Source organism: Rhinolophus sinicus, chromosome 17 (assembly GCF_057876585.1).
Source record: "Rhinolophus sinicus isolate RSI-liver-muscle chromosome 17, RSI-T2T, whole genome shotgun sequence".
Classification (NCBI taxonomy): Eukaryota; Metazoa; Chordata; class Mammalia; order Chiroptera; family Rhinolophidae; genus Rhinolophus; species Rhinolophus sinicus.
Genome location: NC_142517.1, coordinates 36,708,395 through 36,731,473, shown reverse-complemented (window position 1 = coordinate 36,731,473; position 23,079 = coordinate 36,708,395). Strand labels below are relative to the sequence as shown.

The 23,079-nt window shown below is 42.5% G+C and overlaps 1 protein-coding gene across 8 annotated transcripts in view; it reads left to right on the top strand.

Annotated features, from left to right (window-relative positions):
* The first annotated feature begins 382 nt into the window (after positions 1-382).
* Positions 383-23,079, top strand: part of MECOM (MDS1 and EVI1 complex locus) — a 539,916-nt gene continuing 517,219 nt past the window's right edge. For 2 of the 8 annotated variants that reach the window (XM_019735580.3, XM_019735590.3), the window contains exon 1: positions 389-786. In XM_019735580.3, the coding sequence (XP_019591139.3) occupies positions 750-786 (37 nt within the window). In that variant the 5' untranslated portion in view covers positions 389-749. Of the gene's footprint in view, positions 787-23,079 lie in introns of all 8 variants that reach the window. The other 6 variants (XM_019735624.3, XM_019735605.3, XM_074327559.2 and 3 more) reach the window with 6 other exon arrangements.

The following is a 23,079-nucleotide window of genomic DNA, read 5'->3' as shown; positions in this document are numbered from 1 at the left end:
GAAAGCAGAAGCCGCAATAGTTTTAATAGTAGTAGCAGCGGCAGCAGATTTCTCGAAGTTCAAGAGGATTCTTACTTTCTCCTGGATCATTCGTCGAGAGTCGAGTCCGTCTAGTTCTTTAGTATGGGAAAAATTTTAAAAGTCCTCCCTCACCTCCCACTCCTTTTTGGTATGGATGGTATAGAAAATTTCCTGCAATTTATGGTGGGAAAAACAATAGTAGTAATGATACAGGCTTATTGGTGATTCCAACACGAAATCAATACTCTGCTCAAGTTTTTTCATTCCTTTTGGGGGGGGGGCGGTTGCAAAGTGTCTGCTCCCCTCTGGCTCCCTACGCTTGCTCCCCGCCCCCCGCCGCCCTCCCCGTGGCTCCCTTTCTCCGCCTCCTCGGCGATTGCCATCTGACAAGATCTCCAAATCAAAGTGATAAATCGCTCCAAACTTTTTTTGGCGGCGCTGAGATGTTGGAGGGGCGTCTAGCGCGCATGTGCGAAGGTGTCCAAACTGACAATGCTGGAGAGATAGCGAGTGTGGATTGAGAGAAAGGGAGAGAGGGAGGGAGAGAGAGTGAAAGAGGGAAAGACAGAGTGAGTGTGAAAGTGTGTGTGTGTGTGTGTGTGTGTGAGAGAGAGAGAGAGAGAGAGAGAGAGAGAGAGAGAGAGAGAGAGAGAGAGAGCAAAAGAAGGAAAAGATCCAAGAAAAAAAAAACCCAACCACACACCAGCGGCTGCAGGACTGGGCACAGCATGAGATCCAAAGGCAGGGCAAGGAAACTGGCCACAAGTAGGTGCAATATCCCTTTTCTATTGGCTTTCCCCCTCCTCTGCCATCTTGCGTATCTGTCTCCAGCGCTCCGGGAGGGAGCGCGGGGCTGCCTCTCGCTCCGGGGCCCCGGGTGGAGGGCAAGCGCAGCGAAGCTCAGCAACCTGCCGGTCCCAGCCTCCGCGCCGGGTCGCCCGCGCTCTTGCTCCTCGTTTAGGCGCCAGAAGAACCCGGCAGCCCTTAGCCTCGCGCACGGACCAGCTTTGGCAACCCCGGGCTGGGGGTGGGGGTGGGGGCAGCAAAGACTGGGGTGGGAGGGAGGAGAGAGCGCGAGAACGAGCGGGAAGGGGTGGGGTGGGGGGGGAGAAGAGATGAGAGAGTCTCCCCCTCCCCTCCCCTTCCCCCCAGGCGGAGGAGAGTTGCCTCTGGCCAACCAGCTAGTCCCGGGTGTGGGAGGGGGAGCGTGGGGTGGGGGGGGCGGGCTGGGGAAGGGAGCAGTTTCGATCCTTGGTTTGTTTCTGGGTTTTGGGGTGGGTGGCAGGCTCCAAGGGAGCCACAGTGGCGGCGGCGGCGGGCAGCAGTGGTGGAGTTGGGAAAAGTTGCGAGGCGGCCGCTGGAAGTTGCGCGGGCTGGAGTGCTGCGCCGAGCTGCGGTTGCGGTAGTGGGCGCTGTGCGCTCGGCGGTGCTCTCCCGCGTGCGCGGCGCGGCGCGGCGCGGCGGGAGGACTGGGATGGGGATTAGGGAGACGAGGGTTGGGGCTGTAGTCCCGGAGTGTGTCGGGGGCATGGGCAGAGCAGAACTACGGGCTCCGCAGAGCCTTGGGCAGGTGGAGAGTCAGAAGAGGCCCTGCGAGCGCGTGGAGAGCGGGTTGTGGAGGGCGCGCAGCCAGCGGCGACAGCCGCCGAGGAGAAGGGGGCCGAAAGGGCGCGCTCCAGCCCGTGAGCTCCAGGCAGGCGGGGCGCCGAGTGACCCCCAGGGGGCGGGCTGCCGGGACATTGGGCCGCAGAGAACGCGCAGCGGAGCCTCCGGCTCTCCTTCTGGACGCAACCCGGGTCTTGGGTCACTAACCCTCCCCGGCGCCCCCTGCCTGTCCGGCGTGGAGCGGCCTGAGACACGCGGGATGAAGGCGATTGGGTTCCGGGCGGAGGCGGCGAGACGCCCCCCCCCCCATCCCCCACTCTTCTCGCAGAAGTGTTGGGTGACTTCGTCCGGCATTGCCCGCCGAGCCGACACTGTCCAAGATGGCATGAGCCTCAACCAGGACTGTAGGAGACAGGCCTGGGTTTGTCCTAATGCTTCTACTTCGAGTGTAAGGGGACTCGGTGGTGCCAAGACCCCGAGCAACCCCGAGCGGTCCAAAGCGCTTCTTTTCCTTGAGGTGTCAGCACTGGGGGCTCGAGCTGCCTTGGGAGAGGACAGGCCGCCGTTCGCTCTCCCCCTGGCTGAAAACAGAACTCTCAATTGTTTTGCTTGTGGACCAGAGAGAGAAGAGGTGGGGGGTAGGATGCTTCTCCCCAGTGAAATACCGAGCCTCCCTCGCCCCTCCATTGCACATTAAAACCAAGTACGCCCCACGCCTTTCAGCATTCGGTGTCCCCGCAGCGGCCTCGCGGAAGGAAGCCTCAGGTTCCCGCTCGGTCAGCTGGGTTTCTTTGGCGGTGGGAATGTGCGGTCTAGCCCAGCGAGATGCTGTCACCGTAGGCTCCTTTCCAGTGCTTCGTACAGTCCTCACCCAAGCACTCCCTCACTCCGCAGTACGTTTCCTTTCGCCCTGGTCTCAGGGATCAGGCTCTTTGGGTCACCACTCCATGTGTTTCTCTTTCGGATATTGTTCATTTCACTTAGCTGCGACAGTGGTAAAGCGCGCGGGTAGAACTCCTGTTTTTCCTGTCTGCTTTTAAATAAGGCCGATGTCTTTATTTACATCTGAGGAATAATAAATGTACATATGCTTGCAGGCCTGGGGGCTTGAATTGCGACTAAATGTTAGGGGGGAGAGATAGGAGAGGAGAGAGGGAGAGAGGGAGAGGGAGGGAGGGAGACGGAGAGAGAGGGGGGAGAGAGAGAGAGAGAGAGAGAGAGAGAGAGAGAGAGAGAGAGAGAGAGAGAGAGAGAGAGGAGAAGAGAAGAGAAGAGGTTGGGGGGACTGGGGGCGGGCGGGGCGGGTGGAGAACCTACTTCAACAGTGAGATAAATTGTGAAATGAAAGTCCAAGGCTTCGCGCGCATCATTGCTGGGTATACACCGAAGTGAAAGCAGAACACAAAACCCTTCGAATTTTTTGGAGCAACTTTTTCAGCTATTTTAATTGTCAAGCTGTATGCCGCCGTAGTAAAATATTCCCGTACGCACAGCCCACTCAACATCAAGCCTCTTTTCCGATCTGGTGATAGTTGTCATCCGTCCAGTGGGAGACTTATTTGTTTCCAAGGATGCGGCCGCCGTTTTCTGATAACTAGATACGAACTCTTACAAACTTTTCTTGCTAAACCCCAGGTTTCCGCTCGCGCTGTTCCAGCTGTTGCCACTGCGGCTGCCTTTCTCAGACAGAAGTGCTGCTTTATGCAATTCTTCAGTTACAATCTGGGTAATAAAGGACATCATATTAAAACTACGCATTTTTGTATTTCGAAGCGCTAGTTCCTTCCCCCGCATAGTGCGTGAGCTTCCTAATGCATGGTGGTGACCCCTGCCGTGCAATCCAACTAATACTTCGCCGCTCAGCCTGCACCGGTTTCTTTCTTTTTCTGGGATAGCAAGAGGCCGTGTGACCAGTATACTTTACAAAATACACCTATCTTTATCATTGCAAAAGGAACGATTGCAATGGAAACAAATCGCATAGAAAGTTTTCTCGGTTGCTTACTATTTTTTTTTGGTCTTCTGTAAATTTCTTTGGTGGCCAAGTTTTGTCGTGTTCTTGGAATCTCATGGACCAAGACCAGGGACCACAGACCCTGCAAGTACCCACTGAAGTTAAAATCCAGAATGAATGCACAACCCCTTTTTCAACTTATAGGGCTCGTTTTTACACAATACTTGAAACTGATAAATTCGTTGCAATTATTTTGGGGGAACAAGCTATTTCATTAAAAAAATAAAGGGAAAAGCAAGAAGATTGACATTTGTACTGTCCAAAGCACTTGGCTTTTATTTCCATCTTTAAGAGAAGAAAAATAAAAGCCAACCGGACTCTGGCAGCTCCGGGAGGCTCCCAGCCGTTTTCTTGGGCAGCTACGATAACACCTGGGCCGTGCCAGAAATGCCAGTTGCAACTGTTTTTCTCCTGGTGATGGGAAAGAAGTGAGGTTGGGTTTGCCCAGCTTGTCTAGAGCCTGAAACACCGAAGGAACCCCCAACCCCACCCCACTTCCCTAAAGTGATACCCGGCAGGGTTTCAATTACAGCAATGAACGAGTTGCAACCAGTTACCCCCCTTAGCTACCGGACCCCCAGAAGAGTCATAAAGACCCAGAAGGCGATGCGATTAGCAAGACCCCGGCGAGGGGGCACTTGTTACTTGTACACTTGATCTCTGTTTAAAATGAGGCTCTGAATTAGGTAAGGTAGATGACGACCCTCCCTCCGGTGCTTAAACTCCTCACCTTAACAGCCCAATACCTAACATAATAAAGGAAAGGCACACCCAGGGTCCAGCCTGCACTCCTCATATGCTCACCTACTTGCATTTTCCTTCGTCCTTAAAAAAGCAAAAAACAAACAAAAAAACATAAAACGACAACAACCCACATTAACACACAAAGCTTTGTTTAAAAATGTTTTTGTTTATTTCAGACTGCTTTTGAGGAGGAAAAGTGCTTGCCCGACGGCGGAGGCAGAGGCCCCTTCTAGGAAGGTGGTTTATTTGCCCTCACTTGACCATTACTCTGGCTTAGGGCTTCTTTATTGCATTTGGCACTTGGCGTGCAGTCTTCCTACAGCATTTCTACGTGTTTCGCCAAAAAAAAAAAAAAAATGTGTTTAGGGAAAGGTTAATAACATTTTTCATTCTCCCCTCATCCTCACCACTGGGGAAGGAGACGGTTCATTAGCTGCAGAGGCAGGAAGGATGGAAAGTAAGGCTCTTTTTTCCAGATTTTTATTTGTAGGGACTGAGAAGTCGCAGGTCTTGGCGACCGTGTGTCTGTGTGTGTGCCTTCTGCGGAGTAGCCCGGCTCTCAGGCTTTCTGCGTGGAGGCCTCCCTCTGCCACCCGGGCCGGGCCTTCTCTGCGGACATTCAACACGCAGGTCGCTGATCCAATAGAATTAATGCGTCATCGAACGAATTTTCTGCTTTCTTCTTCTTTTTTAAGTTGAAGGTAATAATTCCGTAAAGTTTCCCTTTAAACATTTTGTAGTTTGGGGTTTATTTCATTTTTAGAAGTTGGGACAAGGTTATCCGAGGCTGTAGATGTGGCCTGGGACAGGAAGGCCACAGCTGAGGACGCGTGGCTCTCTTCTCCCCGGGCAAGGGGGGCAGAGGAAGGCCAGAGAGCGCCGACTTGTTGCCCTCCGCACGCCTGGCTTTTGATGCCCTCTCCCCGCATCAACTCCGCTTTGGCTTTGTTTCTGCTGGAAGCCGGCCCTGATGTGGAGAAACTTGACTTGTCATCTCCTGGCCAACGGCTCTTACCCTGTTCCCAAGGTACTCAGCGCCTGGCAGAACCCTATTCCCAAGAGCTGGGTACACCCTCCCACCCCTCAGCTCATAGCCGCCTCGTGCGGAGGAAGTGGGCCCTGATGAGGAGTGGGGGTGGAGCTCGGGAGGCCCTAGTGAGCAGGGAGGCAGAGCTCACCCAGGGCGGCCCCCCACACCTCCCTCCAGCTGCTCTGCTCCTGGCTCCAAAGCTTAGGCCAGAACTCTTCTTCTCTCCCCAACCTCAGAGGTGCTGCGTGCCTGGCGCGCTGCTTCCCTGAGAGCGGGTTTGCACTGACTGTTTTTCTCTCTCTCTCTCTTCTCTCTCTTGTCTGGGGTTCAGGAACACACTCAGGTGTGGAGGGCAGGCACACCTCACTCATTCACTCTCCCCGGCAGAACAGGCCCCTTCTCAGCCCCGTCGGGCAGGGAGTGAGAGGCTGGGGAGAGGTGGGGAGACAGTCACACTACACGGATGTCAGGCACATTTTTCCGGAATGGTGGTGAACCCCTCCTCAGCTGGAAGCCCGCTGCTCTGGGCACTTTCTAAAAAGGTCTGTGGGGTCTGCTTTTCTTTTCGGCTGGGCTGCCCAGTATGAACTCTCAGTTCCTTCCCCACCCCATTTGCCACGGTCCTCTTTCTAAAATTAGATTTCCCCCTTCCCACTCTTCTGGCCTTCCCAGTTTACCAGGGAATTCTCGAGGAAATTGACTGTGTAGTGAGAACAAGTGTGAGGAAGAAGATAAAAAGAGACAAACAAATGGAACAGAAAACGAGAGGGAGAAAGGAAGAGAGAACCAATGTGCTTTCCCAGCTCCCCAGTTCACACACAGATTGGTATTATTCCCCCCACCCCCAGTAAATGAAAAAAGTATAATCCTTGTTAATTACCTTTGCTTACATGCCATACAAGAAACTTCAGAGATGTTTCTACATAAGGAAGAAACTGTATACAAAACTCTTTCACAAGTGTGACATATTGCTCTAGTTCAGCACTAAAAAGCTAAACACACTTGCCCTCCTTTGAAGTGCCCTGGCTAGGGCAGCTTATTTGAGTGCCGTTCAGATATTGCTGTGGGTATAACTAATGGTCTCTACCTATTTAGCTCAAGTGGGAGGAGAGAAAGGCCTGAATTCCTTGTCCAATGGGTCCCTCTGGAGACTGAATTCTGGCTCCTGGCCAGTTCTGTACAATGTCAACATTGAATATTTGAATTCCCAGACTCTCTTTAACAAGTTTCTAAATAAATAAACTCATTGTGTGTCTGTGTTTAAAATTATTTCACCTTTCATAAAAGCTACAGCATCTTATTACATTGGCCTTGCAAGCTGATTTTTAGAAAAATAAACAAACAAACAGAGCTTATGGCATTTTAATAGGCAAACCTTCACAATATGTATGCTCCGCTTATGTGTGGCTGGGTTGGTGCTATTTAGAGGGATTTGGGGCTGTTCTGTGTGACATGCTAGTGAATTACAATAAAAAAATCAAGCTAAGTTCAGAAAGTCAGTGAAATATTAATCGCAGCTAAAGGGAGGCCTGACTGTTGTAGCTTTAGAGTCTTTAGAAATATGGTAATTTTGCTTGCTGTGTCCTACTGGGGACATAGAACTTCACGGATGTCTCCTAATGGGATATCTATGAGTCCCACAGTCCACAAGTGGTGTTAGGTATAGACTTCTGCCCAGGTGGAGTTTTGTTTCTGGACTTTTTTTGTTTTGTTTTTTAATCTGTGTCTGTCTTTGTAAGTTGGAAGGGGTAGATACACAGATGTTATTCTCATATTTCAGTTTGGTTTTGAAAAGGACCGCATGAATCCTGTTTTTACTAATATCTCAGCATTTGAACATCCACGGCATTTTTTTGCAGATAGGAACATACTTGTGCTGAGAAGTACACACAATTAAAAAAAAAATAAGAAAAAGGCAAGTTCTAGTCCTCTTGAAAGTGTGGACCCCATCTGGTGTTGTTAGGAAAGAAAGTGGAATTCACTCTAATTTGTGTGTATAAAGTACAACATTATTAAAAAGAATGGGATTTGAAAGGGCACATAGCAAAACCCATAACATTTAACTGGTAACATGGAGCACTCAAAGCCAAGAAAAAAATACCACCAACCCATGCAAAACCTAAAATAGATTACAATGACCTCAGCCATTTTCATTTTCAAAAATAATAGCCATGATTAAAATGGGGGGAGTGTTTTACTTGGAACCATACTCTTTTGCATTATTATAAAAGCTGTTTTGTGGTTAAAGAACTGTTTCATTATAGGAAAAAAAGCAAGTGAATTTTTAATCAAATTCCTCACTCTTCAAAAGCTCTCATTCTTGAATTACTTCTTATTTTGATTTTAATTATTATTCTTATTCATTAGCAAACTTTCTTTTGGCTTGTATATCAGCCAAATCCTTGACTACTAACTTTTATAACAATTCTAAAGGATAACTTTTATTTAGAAAAGAGGTTTTATTAATTCCCTTAGCAGACACCTGCCTAGGGGTCACTGACTATATAACAGGAAGAACCAAAGCTTTCTTACCTGTTCAAGAACCAGCCTAAAGGAATTAATGTTGTATATTAGGGTTGCTCAGACTATGGCATTTATGAAAGTCCTTGTACGTAGCAGTTGGTGGGCTTTGGCAGTGGGTAGGCTTATGAAACAAATATCAATGGGATCCTTCTGAGAGCATGGACAAGTCATGTTCCCTGCTCTCAGGAACATTACAAACGTGCTCATTAGTGTTTGGATCTGGGTGTGGTCCCTGAGTGAATAGCTGGGTCATCTTCAAGTTATTGAATGCGTCTGAGCTCCAGCATTTTTACTTGTAAAGTAATAATACCACTGTTCTTGGGCTGGCTGCTCTGAAGGTTAAATGGGGTAAAGGCATGAAAAGTATCTAAGTCACAAGCGATCACTCAATAAATCTTAGTCATTTCCCTTCCAATATATTAGTTAAATTTTCTGAAGAGGAATTTTTTTAGACATTCTTATCCCTTCTGTTCTCTTTTTACCCAGTTTAGTTTTAGAAGTATTTGTATGTGTAGATTAAGCATTTTGTACTCATATGTCTTCTCAATAAATCATGTCCTCAGGATAACCGGAAGTCATCTCTAAAATTTGGGCTCATTAAAATTATCTATACCAAGCCAAAATAGGCAGTAAATTTATTCTGAGAACTTGAGAATCTTTGCCCTTTTGTGGGGGCGAGGAGGGACTATATAAAGTGATTGAGATTTTAACTTTGCTCCACAGACTGTGGCATTGTATGCACACAGCCTAAAGTTGTGCATACTCTTCAGTTGTCATAGATCATAATCGGTTGTGTATGAAAATTTTACTTTTAATGAAATGAGTTTCGTAAGTCACTTTACTACCTTAGCCGAGTTGCTCTTCTCTAAATGAGGGGACCAGAGTAGAGTAGAGCTTGTGCACTCAAATGCTTACAGGACTTGGCAGGTACAATAAATTAGGCAAGGTGGTTATAAGCACTAACTTCTGTTTTATTTTTATTTAAATTTTAACACCCAGCCTTTGTATTCTGGAACAAGAGGACTGGTGGGGACCAAGGCAAACTGGGAGTTCAAGCTCCAGCTCACTGCTGCCATTGAGCAAAGCAGCCCAGTGCTGCTAGTTCTTCCGCTTTTGAAGAGAAGTCAGTTATCTGGATTGTTCTGTGAATATTCTCTATTTTAAAATGTTGATTCAATCGAAAAGACAAGAACAACAAGAACAACAAACAACATTCTGCAGGCCCAACCAAACACCTCTGTCTGTCATGGACCCTGGGTTGGCAAAGTCTAGATTAGATGATTTCCAAGGGCCTTTCAAAGTTCCAGCATTTTACAATATCCCCAAGCCTTCCTGAATATTACCTTGTATTTTTAAGATCTGTATCTTTCTCTTCCACCCCAAAGTTTGTGTGTGTTTTGATAGGTGGAAGTACTTATTACAGAATCTGATATCTGGCCATTTATCTGGAAAAAAGTCTTTCTAGGCCATGTTGTGTCTTTCTTTCCCTTCATACCGCTTCATAATTAATTGGTTTAAGAAAATAAACTGAAACACTCACTCCCTCTCACGTAGCCACTGCCCACCATTCTTTCTAATTTTTTACTCAACCCAATTCATTGATTTGTGGGCTGGGGGGTTGAGCAGTAAAATCATTAGGAGACAGTTCTCTGTGGTTTTTCACAGTGGGAGAAGAAGTCATTTGGCTACTGTGTGTATAATGGAGAAAAGTTTGTCCCTGTCCCCTACAGGGTCCAGATGTCATGTCCTGTACATCTGTAACTGAAGAACCCAACTGATTTTTTTTTTAGGACATAAACCTAAGATGGAGAAATTAGTTTCTAAGGGATGACTGTATTATTTGACAAGAGTGACACTCCTGGCGAGAACGTTTTATATGTTCAGGGAACATTTAAATATAAACATATGAGTATGTTATTCTGTTTATTATTATGAGTTGTATTTCTAGCAGATGTGGTAGGTGAATAACAGGTACAATTAAGTCCTGAAGACTAAAGGGACAAGGCATGGTGATGGAATACCAATGCAACATACACTCCCAATAAAGTCTGAAGTAAGGACTTTATAATGTCTAAATCAGTACTACAGTCAAGGACTGGTGAATAAATACTTGTTACTATTAGTTAACATTGTTGGAAAAATCATCAGAGAATGCAATGCTTATAGAGAAGGATTCAGAGTAGTGATGAGCCGTGCTTATAAACATTATCAGTGGATTATCAGATACCTAGTTTCCAATTTTGAAACTGAAGCCCAAATTCCTTAGCCTGACCTTTGAGGGCCTCTCCACTTTTGAGCCAGAAGACTGTGGTCATTCTGAGCCCTGATTCTGCTTTGGATTTGCCTGGGTTCAAATCTTGGCTCCACCATTTAGTAGCTGGGAAGTGAAGGCACCATCTAATCTTTCTGTATCTCAGTTTTCTTGCTTATGAAGATACCTCGTGTGAGGATTTGATGAACTAACGCATTTAAAGTGCCTTCAAGATAGTAAGAACTCAACACATGTTCATTATTATTTTGTTAACTTTTCAGATTTACTTGTCTCCCTACCCACGACTGGTCCATTCAGCTTAGCTTGTTTACTTATTCTGCTCTTCTCACTCTCTTGCCAGCCTAAGCTTGTGTTTCCATCTTCCAACTTTTGGCCACAATGTTGCCATAGTCTGTAAATGTATCCATACTGTACTTTGACCATCAAAATCTAACTCCTTTAAGATTTACTTTAAACCCTTCCTTCTTCATGAGATTCATCCTCATCACTTGGAGACATGATTTCTCTGTCTTTTCATTTCAATAGTATGGCATTATTTTTATCTACTGTCATTTTGGCAGTTTTCTAGCTAACCTGTAAAACTCCTGGAGAGCTCATTTCTGTATAGTGCCTGGTTCTGTGCTTTGCATTATGGCAGATAGCAGTAGGATTAGGTGATGGTGGTTACCAATGGGTTTAGGTGGATTATGTGAACCCCTTCAATTTCTTTGCCGTAAAACCTGCACAGTCAGGTAATGTCAGCACTAGAACTCTGGGATATTTGACACTTTAATTGCATACTAAATCCACAATTGGCCTATTTTGACAGTGATAAACCAGCTGGAAAGCACATTTAGAAAGTAGAGTGTTATTCCTAATTTTCACAAATAATGCTCCTCATTTTGCCAGTGCAGGTATAACCCATGGCTGCTCACTTAAATTACAAATTTTTATTGATCTACACTCAATCTTAAGGCTATGGAAACTGTACGGGACTCTGGAGATTGTCAATGGAGTCAAGTAGAGATGGGGAAGCAGTGTGTGGACTCACGTAATTCCTAGGGATTTGGGAGTAGTCAGCTTCACAAAAGTCATCAGAAGCCAAGTTTGTACATAAATTCTAATCCCAATTTAGGCTGTATTAGAGCATAGCAAGAAAAATTTTGCTGTATATTTTAATGTCCATTTATAATTAAACAATTTAAGACTGACAGATAATGATGTTCCATTTAATCTTGTTTTACTGATTAAATTAACCCCAGTCACTTAATGGGGCCACCTTAATTCAAATGCAATCATGACTTCTTGCTCCTCCCACCCCTCTCTCCTTACTCCCCATGCCCCCATTTCACAAATCTCTTATTTCTATGGAGAAAACAGGGCTGTTTGTGCCTTGGAAAACTGTCTTGAAGACCTGAATGAATGCAGGGTCTTTTGGGTCTCAGACACCTGCAAGAATCTGATGAGAGGTAGGGAGCCTCTCTCCAGAAAATGCAAATATGTATACAAATTTTCATACCATTTCAGTGGTTCATGGTCTGAATTCCAATCATTGATATTATCGTGGTGCACTCATGCATTCAGACTTGATTCACCTAGTATGTTATTTATATAATGCCTAAATTCTTATCAATCTCTTTTTCATTATCTTAGAAACATGATTTTTTTCTGATTACAAAATTTATATATACTTGTTCTAACAACTTAAAAACTGCAAGAACTATCACATAGAAAAGTGAATGAAAGTTCTTTGTAGTCTACTTCTTTTTTTTTTGGCACATACCACCTGCAGTTAACCACTATTCATTGTTTAGCGTCAAGTCCGGTAGATTCCCCCCATGCATCTATCAGTACATACATGTATGTAGCTTCATAACTTTTTACAGCCACTTGCTTTTTTCTTTTTAAAACTTAATAATATACCTCAGACAGTTCTCCCCGTCAGTATGAAACAATCTAACCCATTCTTTTAAAGGCAGCAGATCTTCCATTGTTTGGATGTAACACATTTTATTGAACAGGTCCCCTATGGATGACATTTGGGTCATTTCCAGTTTTCAGAACAGTACAGACAGAGAAGTTCCCCAAACCAGGACTCTAAGGGAAAATGAAAGTGAGGTGTATAATTAAAGGAAGCTCACAGTTCAGGGTGAAGTGTGCTGGCCTCTGAGCAGTGGGCACAGCAGGCCTTTGGGAAGGTCACAGAGGGTTGCCTAACCCTGTCAGGACAGATTAGATTTCCAAGCATCTTTACCTCCTGGAAGATCAAGGGTAGAAGTCCAGAGGTAAGGTACATCTTTATAAGGCCCATGGTGATATACTTGTCATAATTCAAGTTGACTGGATTGTTCTGAACCCCATATTTATGCCCCATTTCTATCTTCTCCTGCTGCTCAGAACAGGCTGTAGCTGAAATCAATCCATATAGCCCTGATTGGATAAGGATAAGTAAGTTGTCAGGGTTTCAAGTCTCAAGTTTTTTGTTTTTTCTAAATTGTGATTTCTTTGTTTGTGTGGTACATTATTATCACACGACCTTATCCTATATACACACCTTAAGCTAACTGATGTGACTAGATAAACGCAGAAGGTTATCTGAAGCCAATCAAAAAGTTATTGATATTCTTTAAAAAAACTACCCACAATAATGTCTAACCTATGAATTAGAAAGACCATTTTTATAGGAAAATGTTTTTCACTGAGTAACCAGGCTATGGGAAAATTTTTATAATGGAAATTATCTTGTACTTTTAGCTATAGCATCAAAAATATGACAGTATAATGTTACACTCTAAAGCCCATCAGATGCAAAATTCCAGTTTTTGATTATAAGTTATAAACCATGATAGAGAGACTTCTGAAAAGTGGTTTTCTTTGGCAATGATGTTGTTGATTAAATATAAAAAAATCAGAAAAAATTAGTTCAGCCCATTTCTTTACACAGCAGTTTACAAAAAATGGAATAGCTGGGTTTTGGTTTGAGTGGGAACATCTTTGCTTATTAAACTCATTGGAGTATATTAGATTAAAAACACACTAGACATTTTAGATTGGTTTTGAAATGGTACTATTCAAGGAATTAAAAATTTAGTCATATAAATCTTTTTGAGAATTAATTTACTTTGTGATTTTGATTCCTTAGAGTACAGTATTTGTTCCAAATTAATGTATTTTTTTGTGTGTATGCATAATGGTTGTTCCATGGAGTATTACTCTTGTTAACATTTTCAAAGTATATTTTAAATGAGATCAATCAAATTGAGTCAATAAGTGGTTATTGAGTGCCTAGTATACATAAGGAATGATGAACGAAATCCTAGAAACACTCACTTTCCTGAAAATATTGAGTGTCAGCATTTGACAGACATACATATACTCCTGACAATGGTCTATTAATTGAAACAAAGATTACCACGTACCTGTTGCTCATTATCAATGCTGCAAGGTGGTGTTGTGAGCTTGGAATACTGCGTCCTATGCCTGACTCTTCAAATATTTTGTTAACATTGTGAAGTCACACACCCAACAAGCTACAGTGCCTTTCCAAGGGTTTGGGGTCTTCCATCTGAAAATAATACCATACTTCATTTCTCTTAATACCTGTCAGATGTGGAGGTCAGTGCCTGCCTCACTAAATTACTTGTGCATTAATGCTGATATGGTTTTCATTCAAGATACTTGAAAATAAAACCAGGCCCTTTATAAATACTTACTTGATGACTATCACCCATCTATTCATTCAACAGCTATTTATTGAGTGGCTGCAATTCTAGGTAAAGGGAAGACGGCAGTACACACACAGACAATGCCCCTGCTTACATGGAGCTCCCATTCTAGGCGAAATAAGTGCATATGGTCATATACTTTCAGATGTTGACTTGTGGTGTGAAGAAGATAAAGCAGGGTAACTTGCTAGAGAGCACCCAAGCACCCAGGGGCATTATTTTAGAAGGGTGGTAAGGGAAGACCTCTCTGAGAGGATGACATTTGAACAAAGAGCTAAATGAGGAGAATGTTTATAAGTATTTGAAGTGTGGTACGTTGAAACTTAGAGAATGGCAAGCATATTCAACTTGCCTCATTCTCTGACCTAGGGCAGAAGCAGAAACAGTGTACAAGTATTGTATTTTTTTCGTTTGTTGAATGCATTTATAGATACCACATGTGCATTTAGCTAGCTGGCTCCATAGCCTAGGAGCCAGCACACAGGTGTTTGAGTACCTTCCCTTAAAGACAGAGGGAGTTTTGTGTTTGATCTGTAAATACTAGGTTAGTGGCAGCATCCGAGGAGTATATTAGGTTTCTGGACCCATAATTCAGTCCAGTTACTCAATATTTATTGAATATATATGCAACAGCCCAAGCCAAGCACTGATTATACAAAATACAAAGAGAAATAAAATGTTTCCTGCCCTTGAGGAACATAGAGGCTACCGGGAGAGACAGACACGTGAACAGAAGGTTTCAGTGCAGTGGGGTAAGTGCAAGAGCAAGGGTAACAGGTCTGTCCCCGTTGAATCACTATGAGCTGGACAGTAGTGTGTGACCATTGGCATATTCTCTTTTCACATCTATTCTTGCAAAAAATTCTTTGACCTATATTTTTCTAAGCTCAGAAAAAAATAAATGTTTCAAATTTGAGGGTTAAGAGTTTGCATGTGTTTCATGCATTTTAAAGCATATTTCTAAATGTATCTTCTGAGCCTTCAAATGCCTACCTAGTATGAAGGACATTTGTGTATTGATGGGCAATTAAATGTTGCCTGAAAGGTCCACCAATTATAACCTGTGGTTAGGGAAATGCTGATTGCAATGACTGAGTAAGATGTAGGATGTACTTGAGGTATATGCCCCAAGATCCAAGGCTCTGCGGATGTCAAATTACTCTGCCCATGCTCACCAGTTTCAATGTATTTTATCCCTTGTGCAGTCAGAGCACCTAACCTTTCCCATCACGGTTCAAGGAGAAGTTCTTTGTTTAAAGGATCTCATAGAGTTTTTCCCAACTCTTTGCCACTTGGGGTTTTGTTGGAGAGCACAGGTCTGATCAAAATGCCCAAACTGAAGTGTGCATGGTTTCAAAAGGTGCATCTTGCTTTTAGGCTCAGTGTTTTATCCAGTAGAAGATAGTGCTACACAAAGACTGACATGAGCTTGTATCTCAGGTCTGCATGTGATTTTGTTGTTTGTACAACAGAAATAAGAATGAAAAACACTGCCTTCTCTTCCAATTCTCTTTGCCAACCATCTTGCGGTGCTGTGCATATGTGGCTAAGCCAATGTTCCAGCCATTAGGCTTGGCACAGCAATTGGTGCGTTCAACATCATTACTGCTGGGCACAGTTTGAAATCCTGAGCAAACTCCCCATTTGCCTAAATGCATAAGATGCTAGTCGTTTAAGTATCCTATTGATAACGTTGTAATATTAAAACACCAACCTAGATGTAGTTTAACCCATGAAGCAACACTGTATCTTCATTTCTTTGACCTACAAATATTGGGTAGATTGATCTGAAGAAGATAGGAAATGTCAAGGTAAAAAACATTATGCATCTAGGGCTTTCGAAGGGCCTCATAATCTGTATATCATCAGATCTCTTTCTGCTCTAGAGTGATGGTAATCTCAGTCACCAAGGTTTTAAACTCAAGAAAAGAAAATACTCTGATATCTAAGATAATAAGCTGACCCTTAGGAAACCTTCCAAGGGAATTTGTGGGGTTGACCGGGACTCGGAAACTGCTTCCAGGGTGTGTGGAATGAGACCATTTTGCTTCCTTTTATCATTCTTGGCTTGATTTGCTTAATCATATCATGACATCTCATTATGTGAACTTGACAATTAGTAATAACTTTCCTAAGAGGAAAATGCTCTCTGCAGTGATTTCAGCCTTATCTACCTTGAAGATAGGCTCTTATTTTTTCTTAGTTGTGATAATCTCAAAAGTTTAGTATATTTTGGGCACCATAGGCATGTTTTTTTGGTGGATGATACTGCCCGGTGAGGCAGGACACAATTTGAATCCCAACTTTGCTATTTATCAACCTGGTGTCCTTGGGTAGGGCTCAAACTCTTAGAGCTCAACAGCCTCAAGTATAAGATAGGAACAATAACTACCTTCCTCCAGACTAGTATTATTAAAATAAGATGGCATATGTGTAAACTTTTATAAGCTGTAAAAAGCTGTGCAAATTTAATGTGCAAGAGAAACTTCTAGAAGTTATATAATATTAAAATTGCTAGGGAGGGATTAACAGTGTAGACTCTGAAGCCACATTATATAGGGTAAAATCTTGGCGCTACTCCTACCTAGCCCTGTGGCCACGTACAAGCTAGTTAGCCTCTCTGTGCCTCAGTTTCTTCACCTGTAAAATGGAGATAATTTATAACAACAAGTAATAGTACTAATCAAGATTATTTAGTGTTTATGCATTATTGAGGTTAGTTCTCACACCTCTATGAGGTGGGGGATATTATTATCTTGGTTTAGAGATGAGGACACTGGCGACATGTTAGTTATTTGCCCTAGGTCTCTCCGTTCTGAGTACAAAGCTGGGATCCAGCCTGGATCTGCTTTACACCAAAGCCTAAGAACTTAATCTAAACACTCCACTGCCTTCTTTTTTTCATCCAGCAATAAAAGTGGAACATTACATTGCCTGAGTATTCCAGAGCTCATAAAAGGTAATATAATTTTGGATAGAGGATACCTTAATTTAAAGAAATGATTTCATACAACTCTTAGTAAAGAAGGATTTTCCTGCAGTCTATATGAGTAATCTCCTCTTTATGACAAGGGCTGATTGTCTTTGTCTTTCATTTTCTTCCCAAAGTTATCTGCAGTGTGGTTTTCCATCACTTGATGTTTTTAGTTTTATTTAGGGAATTCTACAAATCTTTCTTAAATGAATGACTTAGGAGAGACTTTATTACTTCATTGCTTGAAATCACAAGCTAATTATACTTTACAACTTACCAGTGGATGGTGCTGGATTCAGATTCCAATTTTCTAAACAATGCACTATGACTGTAAAGTTGCCCGAGGTCCTCCGTATATTCTTAAGGCAAGGAAAGCAAGCTACAACTTTCTGCCTCTTTCCTTTTTGTATAACATCTGAAACCAAGCCCTGTTCACTCATCTTCAACTTTGGTTTAATATCCAAATCACTTGGACCTTACAACAAAATATTTGGCTAGTTGCATAATTGAATAATCTGTGGGATTTAACTAAGGGGAGTGCTAATGAGTTCTCAGATCTAGTCCCTTTTTTGTTTGTTTTTTATTTTGGGGAAGAGGGCAGTAGACAAGTTAGGAGAAGATACGGTGACTAAAATATGGCTGCATAGAATCACTTGGAGAGCTTAAATATATGAGAGCTTAGGATCCACTCCGAACCTGTTAAATCATAATCTCTGGGGTTGAGGCTCAGGTAGTGGAAAGCAATGAGTCCTGGATATAAGGATGGGAAGAAAGAGGTCATTTTGATTGAAGAATTAGGGAGCTAGCAGACATAGCAAAGGTGGCTCCACATGCTACCTTTGGGGATGATTCTAGGATTATATACCTGTTAATGTTTGGCTTCTTTTTAGTTTTTACAGGCACAAGTTGGAAGTTGGAAATATTTTCTTGGTCCATAGCTCCATGAACTTGCTTTCTGCCTATGATTTCTGGCTTTTGTAGCAGTAATAGGTGAGAGATTTCTAGTGTGAAAAGTCAATATTGGGAAGACTTCATCACAGAGAGTGGATGATCTTTTCTGAGTCTATGATTTCTGACATCTTTTTTGAACCTTTTACCTGGTAGCCATTTCTAAGGAGACAATAATGCTTTTCAGGTTAAAAAACAACCCAAACAAAACCAGAATTATCAGCTGCTTTGTGAGAGACCACTTCAGTATTGCTAGTATTACTAGTTGCTTTTGCCCTTTAGTTTTCTAGGATCCCAGACACAAATGCTTCTGTCATCCTTCCCATGTGAAAGTACCTCTGGGGATTTTAGAGAAGGCATTTGGGAAAACAGAAAATGAATTGTGGAAAAATATGTAGATGTTTCTATCCAGAAATGTTAAAAAGCAGGAGCAGGTTTTCAGGTTGGGCTTGTGCTTATTTTAGGAAGTTTGGATGTTGAATGCCAGTGACCCTTGTGCCTGGCTGGTTTTAATGCTATCAGTCACTCACTTCCATATACAAGAAGATTTATTAAATAAACGCACATCGAATGTTTAGTTGTACCTGAGTGCACTTGCTCAATGTGCCCGACGGTTCTAGAGGTTTCATTGAGCTCAGTGAGATGGACACCCAAACACACCATGGTAAGGAACACAGACATTTGTGTAAAGGAGAATGGCTTTTCTGAATGACAGGAATTAAGCCAGAAGCAAGGTGTGTGTGTGTGTATTTTTAAAATGTGTGCTTGTGTATATTTTTGGACAGTTGATGGTCCCTCCTTCAGTATTAGCTTAAATTGCATGTTTCAAAATTATTAACTGTGTTGCCCAAATCCTCTGAGGAATTTCATTTGGATTCTGCAGCTTATTTCAATGATGATTATTCTAATCGCCCCTTTATTTTTTCTTTCAAAATGATTACTTGCATTTTATAATTTTTAGAATTTTCTTCAAACCAAGTATAAAGGGATAAGGTTGTTCAGTCGTTTAAAAGAGAGATTAAGCCATGTTTTCATAAGAGCTTTTGAATGTTTATTTTGATTATAATGCCGGTGTAAGATGAATATAAAATATAAAATGCCAGGAGCCGAGAGGATAATTTTCTAGCCTCAGGAGTGGGACTATAGAATCACAAGTATTTGAGATAAACTGTGTATATTAAAAGCATTATAAGCTGCAGTGCAAGAGGAGGTTTGCAGCAAGCTATATGGTCAACTAGAGAACATAGAATGATTCTATTCTGCAGCTGAGGCTTGAAATAAGGAAACTGAGGGTAACTTTTTCCAGGCCACCCATATGAGAGAGGTGGAATTGGGAAGAGATTTCTTAGCTACCAGACTGCACACATCCTTTTCCATCAGAGGATGTTTTGTGACTTATTTTATGGGAGTGGAGCATCTCTTGAAAAGGGGCATCATTTTCACTATGCAGAAATGATTCATTGAATTCTCACTGCGTTAAATGCTATTGTTTCTGCTATAGTGCTCTTTACATACCATTGCGACAAAATAGAAAGCTGTGTTCTAAAAGATAGGGCCAGTACTCAAAACTCACTGAAGGTGGAGGCCTGAGGCCAAGCCAGAATTGTCATAGTGCCCTCAGTTAATGTTTATGAAGCTTCCATTTGGTGAATGATTTTATATGAAGGATTCTCTTAGTAATTTTATATGTGACCTATTTCTCCCTTATGCAGCTTCTGTTTTGAGAGTAAGCAGAAGGAAATGGTAGTAATAACAAAATTGGTTTTTGCTCATTCACACTTTTCTGCCATTTGGATTATGGGAGTAGTGAGGTGGGAGACAGGATGGCAGAGGCAAGGATGTGGAAGAAAAACATAGGCGTGTAGCAGAGGATGTGCAAGGCGGAGCAGCCAGGTGTGCTTATAAGAGGGTTTGCTTAGAAAACACAGTGCTAATAGTTCAATATTTAAACATCAATATGTGGGGATTCACACATCTCTATTAGTAGTTCCGTGAAAAGGAAATTTAGCAAAATCAGATTGAAGACTGATGTAATTTAATTAGACTCTGGCTTTATAAATATGCAATGTTATTTGAATGAGAGGTTAAATCATTAGATTTCCTGAGAAAAATGGCAATTTGGTTAGCTTTGGAGTTGGTGGCAGATATTTCCACTGTGGTATATAAGTGGATAAAATAATTTGGTAATTTAAAAATTAGAAGAAAAGCTAAATATGAATAACCAATTACAGTAGCCATTTGTAGCTATTTCCTGCTCTTTTTTGTAGCTCTGCCTCTCTTTTCCAGCTTTGCGATTGCAGCTATTTCTTTCTTGAACTATGCTTTCTGTAATAGCTTTGAAAGATGCTATTAGGTTTGTGGTCCCCTGATAATTTCACACTGCCCTAAATCCTTTGCATGGTGGCTTTACTAGCACATCCAGAACAAACCATTAAGACTTTATAACAATATTAAAATCAGTCAGTTGACCAAAGAGACTTACTGATTATTATTATTATTTTTTGATAGGTCAGTAAGATGAGGTAGGAGAAGGGAGTGTGAGAGTACTTTTTTTTTTTTTAAAGATTTTATTGGGGAACAGTGTGTACTTCCAGGACTTTCTTCCAAGTCAAGTTGTCCTTTTAGTCTTATTTGTGGAGGGCGCAGTTCAGCTCCAGGTCCAGTTGCCGTTGCTAGTTGCAGGGAGCGCAGCCCACCATCCCTTGCGGGACTCCAGGAATTGAACTGGCAACCTTGTGGTTGAGAGGACGCGCACTCCAACCAACTGAGCCATGTGGGAGCTCAGCGGCAGCTCACCTCAAGGTGCCATGTTCAATCTTAGTTGCAGGGGGCGCTGCCCACCATCCCTTGCGGGACTCGAGGGATTGAACTGGCAACCTTGTGGTTGAGAGCCCACTGGCCCATGTGGGAATCGAACCAGCAGCTTTCGGAGTTAGGAGCATGGAGCTCTAACTGCCTGAGCCACCGGGCTCGCCTTTTTTTTTTTTTTAACATTTGTTTTGAGTAAAGTTCCGGTCAGGGAAAACACCTGAGGCTGTGAACCCATAGGCTTACTCTCCGAGTAATTTGGCAACTTGGAGAGTGATGGATCCTTCTCCATAATGACTCTTCCCCAGTCAGTCTTCTTCGCTTTTCTCTTCTCTCAACTGCTCTTCACTTCTGGCCAAGATTCTTTCCTTTTCACTCCTTTTTTGTTGTTGTTAGTTGGCTCAAGAACATGCTTTAGAGTTGATGAATTTGCAGTTTCCTTAACATTTCATCAGTTATTCGACTATTTTAAAATCCCATTTGCAAATATTTTCCTTCTCCCTTGTCTTCCCTTCACGTTTGAAATGGATAAAGCAGAAGTTTTATTTTTCACGCCTACCTTCCCAGTCACCATCTGCACCATCCTTGTATTCTCTTTAAGCCGTTCTGTTAGATTCTTTGCTGAAATGAAATATGTGATTAATAAATGGGAAGGCCCTTACTCATGATTGATAACTACTCTTAGAAACACTGTCATTTGCAATTCATTAAATGCCTTCTTTGCCATTTATATTTACTGAAAATTGATACTCTATGTATTAGTTCTTTCTCAATGACAGATCACTGGTAAATGTATAATTAAAAGAGAGCTTAATTCCAATTTGTCTTCATTTCTCCTTGAAATAATTTTACAGCTGTCATATGGACCTTCTTCTCCATTCCAATGCGTTCCTCTCTGCCTGTTCACACCATTGTTCTCTCTTATTTTTGAATTTCTTTCTCAGGGCAATGTCATATTGTCAAAGGACCCAAATTCAAATTCTGTCTCTATCATTTGCTGTGAAACTTTGGACAAATTGTTAACTGGCCCCCACCTTCAGTTTTCTCACCTATAAAGTGGGAGTGAGAGTACTTATTTTGCACAATTGGCATGAGATTCAAATGAGATAATATATTGGAAAGTTCTTTGTTAGCTGAAAAATGGTATACACATTGGAACTGAATTAATCACCATGGTTCGTTCTCTAGCTCCTCTGAATAAAATGCCTGTGATAATGACCCATAATTGTAGCTTATAGATACATCTCATGGAATAATTTGCAAGGGAAATGAAAGGCTAGCAACAGATATGTAGTGAAACCTACAGTGAACAGTGCCAAGTCTCCCCACTGCACAGGAGCACAGAAGGTACAGCCTTATCAAGAAGGAGTTGGCTTGATGGGGTTAAAGTCACTCAGATGTGCTGACTCACCCAGATCTGTGCCCTGTGCAAATAGAGAGCAGTCAGTGCACTGATTAATTTTCTTTCAGCCGACCATGCCCTGAGATAACTTCAAGTACGTTCCTGCTTCTTGTCACTATGATGACTCCAGCCCATCCCCTTAGACCTCAGCTACTGGCCTCCTGACTCCTTAATCTTGCTCTGGTCTGGGGTTTTTACCAAATGAGCTTTCTTGACCACTGAACAAATTTCCTTCCATTTTCCTCAACTTCCATCTCAGGGTGGCCTTTAATGTTCCAGGTGGTGAGGCTCCTCTGTGGGAAGACTTCCACTTACCCAATGCAACTTCTTCCTGCTTGTGGAAGACTGGGCTTCAGGCCTCCTAGGGCCTGCTAGGGCTTCAGGTGTTGGTCAAAATCTTCATAGCCTCTGTAGGAGAATATGTTGAGCTTTACCCCCCCAGAGGGTGTCTGAGGTCTTCCTGAGGGCTTGCATTTATTGGGTGAGGGAGAATGATGTAAGCTTAGAGTCACCTCCTTACAATTTTGGTGGGGTTACATCCTTTCTAGCAAACCTTGACTCATGGGAGGTATAGGTTTTGGGGTTTTGTAGTAGCTCTGCAACCTTGGACATCGACTTCATTTCTGTAAGACCGAGATGAGACGACTTACCTCATAGGGGTATTGTGATGTCTCAGTGAGATCATGTGTCTGGTATTTTGAAATCTTCAGTAAATCCTCTTCAGTATTATGCCCTAAGTAAAGATTTTACTGTCACCACCTCCGTGTATAGATAAAAGTAAATATTAAGTAAAACCAAATATTACAGTAAAATTAAATATTAGAATAGAGCAGAGACATGGACATACTCTTGTGGATAGGTTTTTCCTGAAATTCCATTAATGCATCAATATTTTTTCTGGTTCTGTCCTCGACTGACCAGCATGTCAGAAGTAATCACCAACATTTTAGAATAGTAAAAGACAATGTTTTGAAGATTTTTCAATAATTATTTATTGATAGCCCAATTTCTTTTTCAATCTTGGATAAACTTAT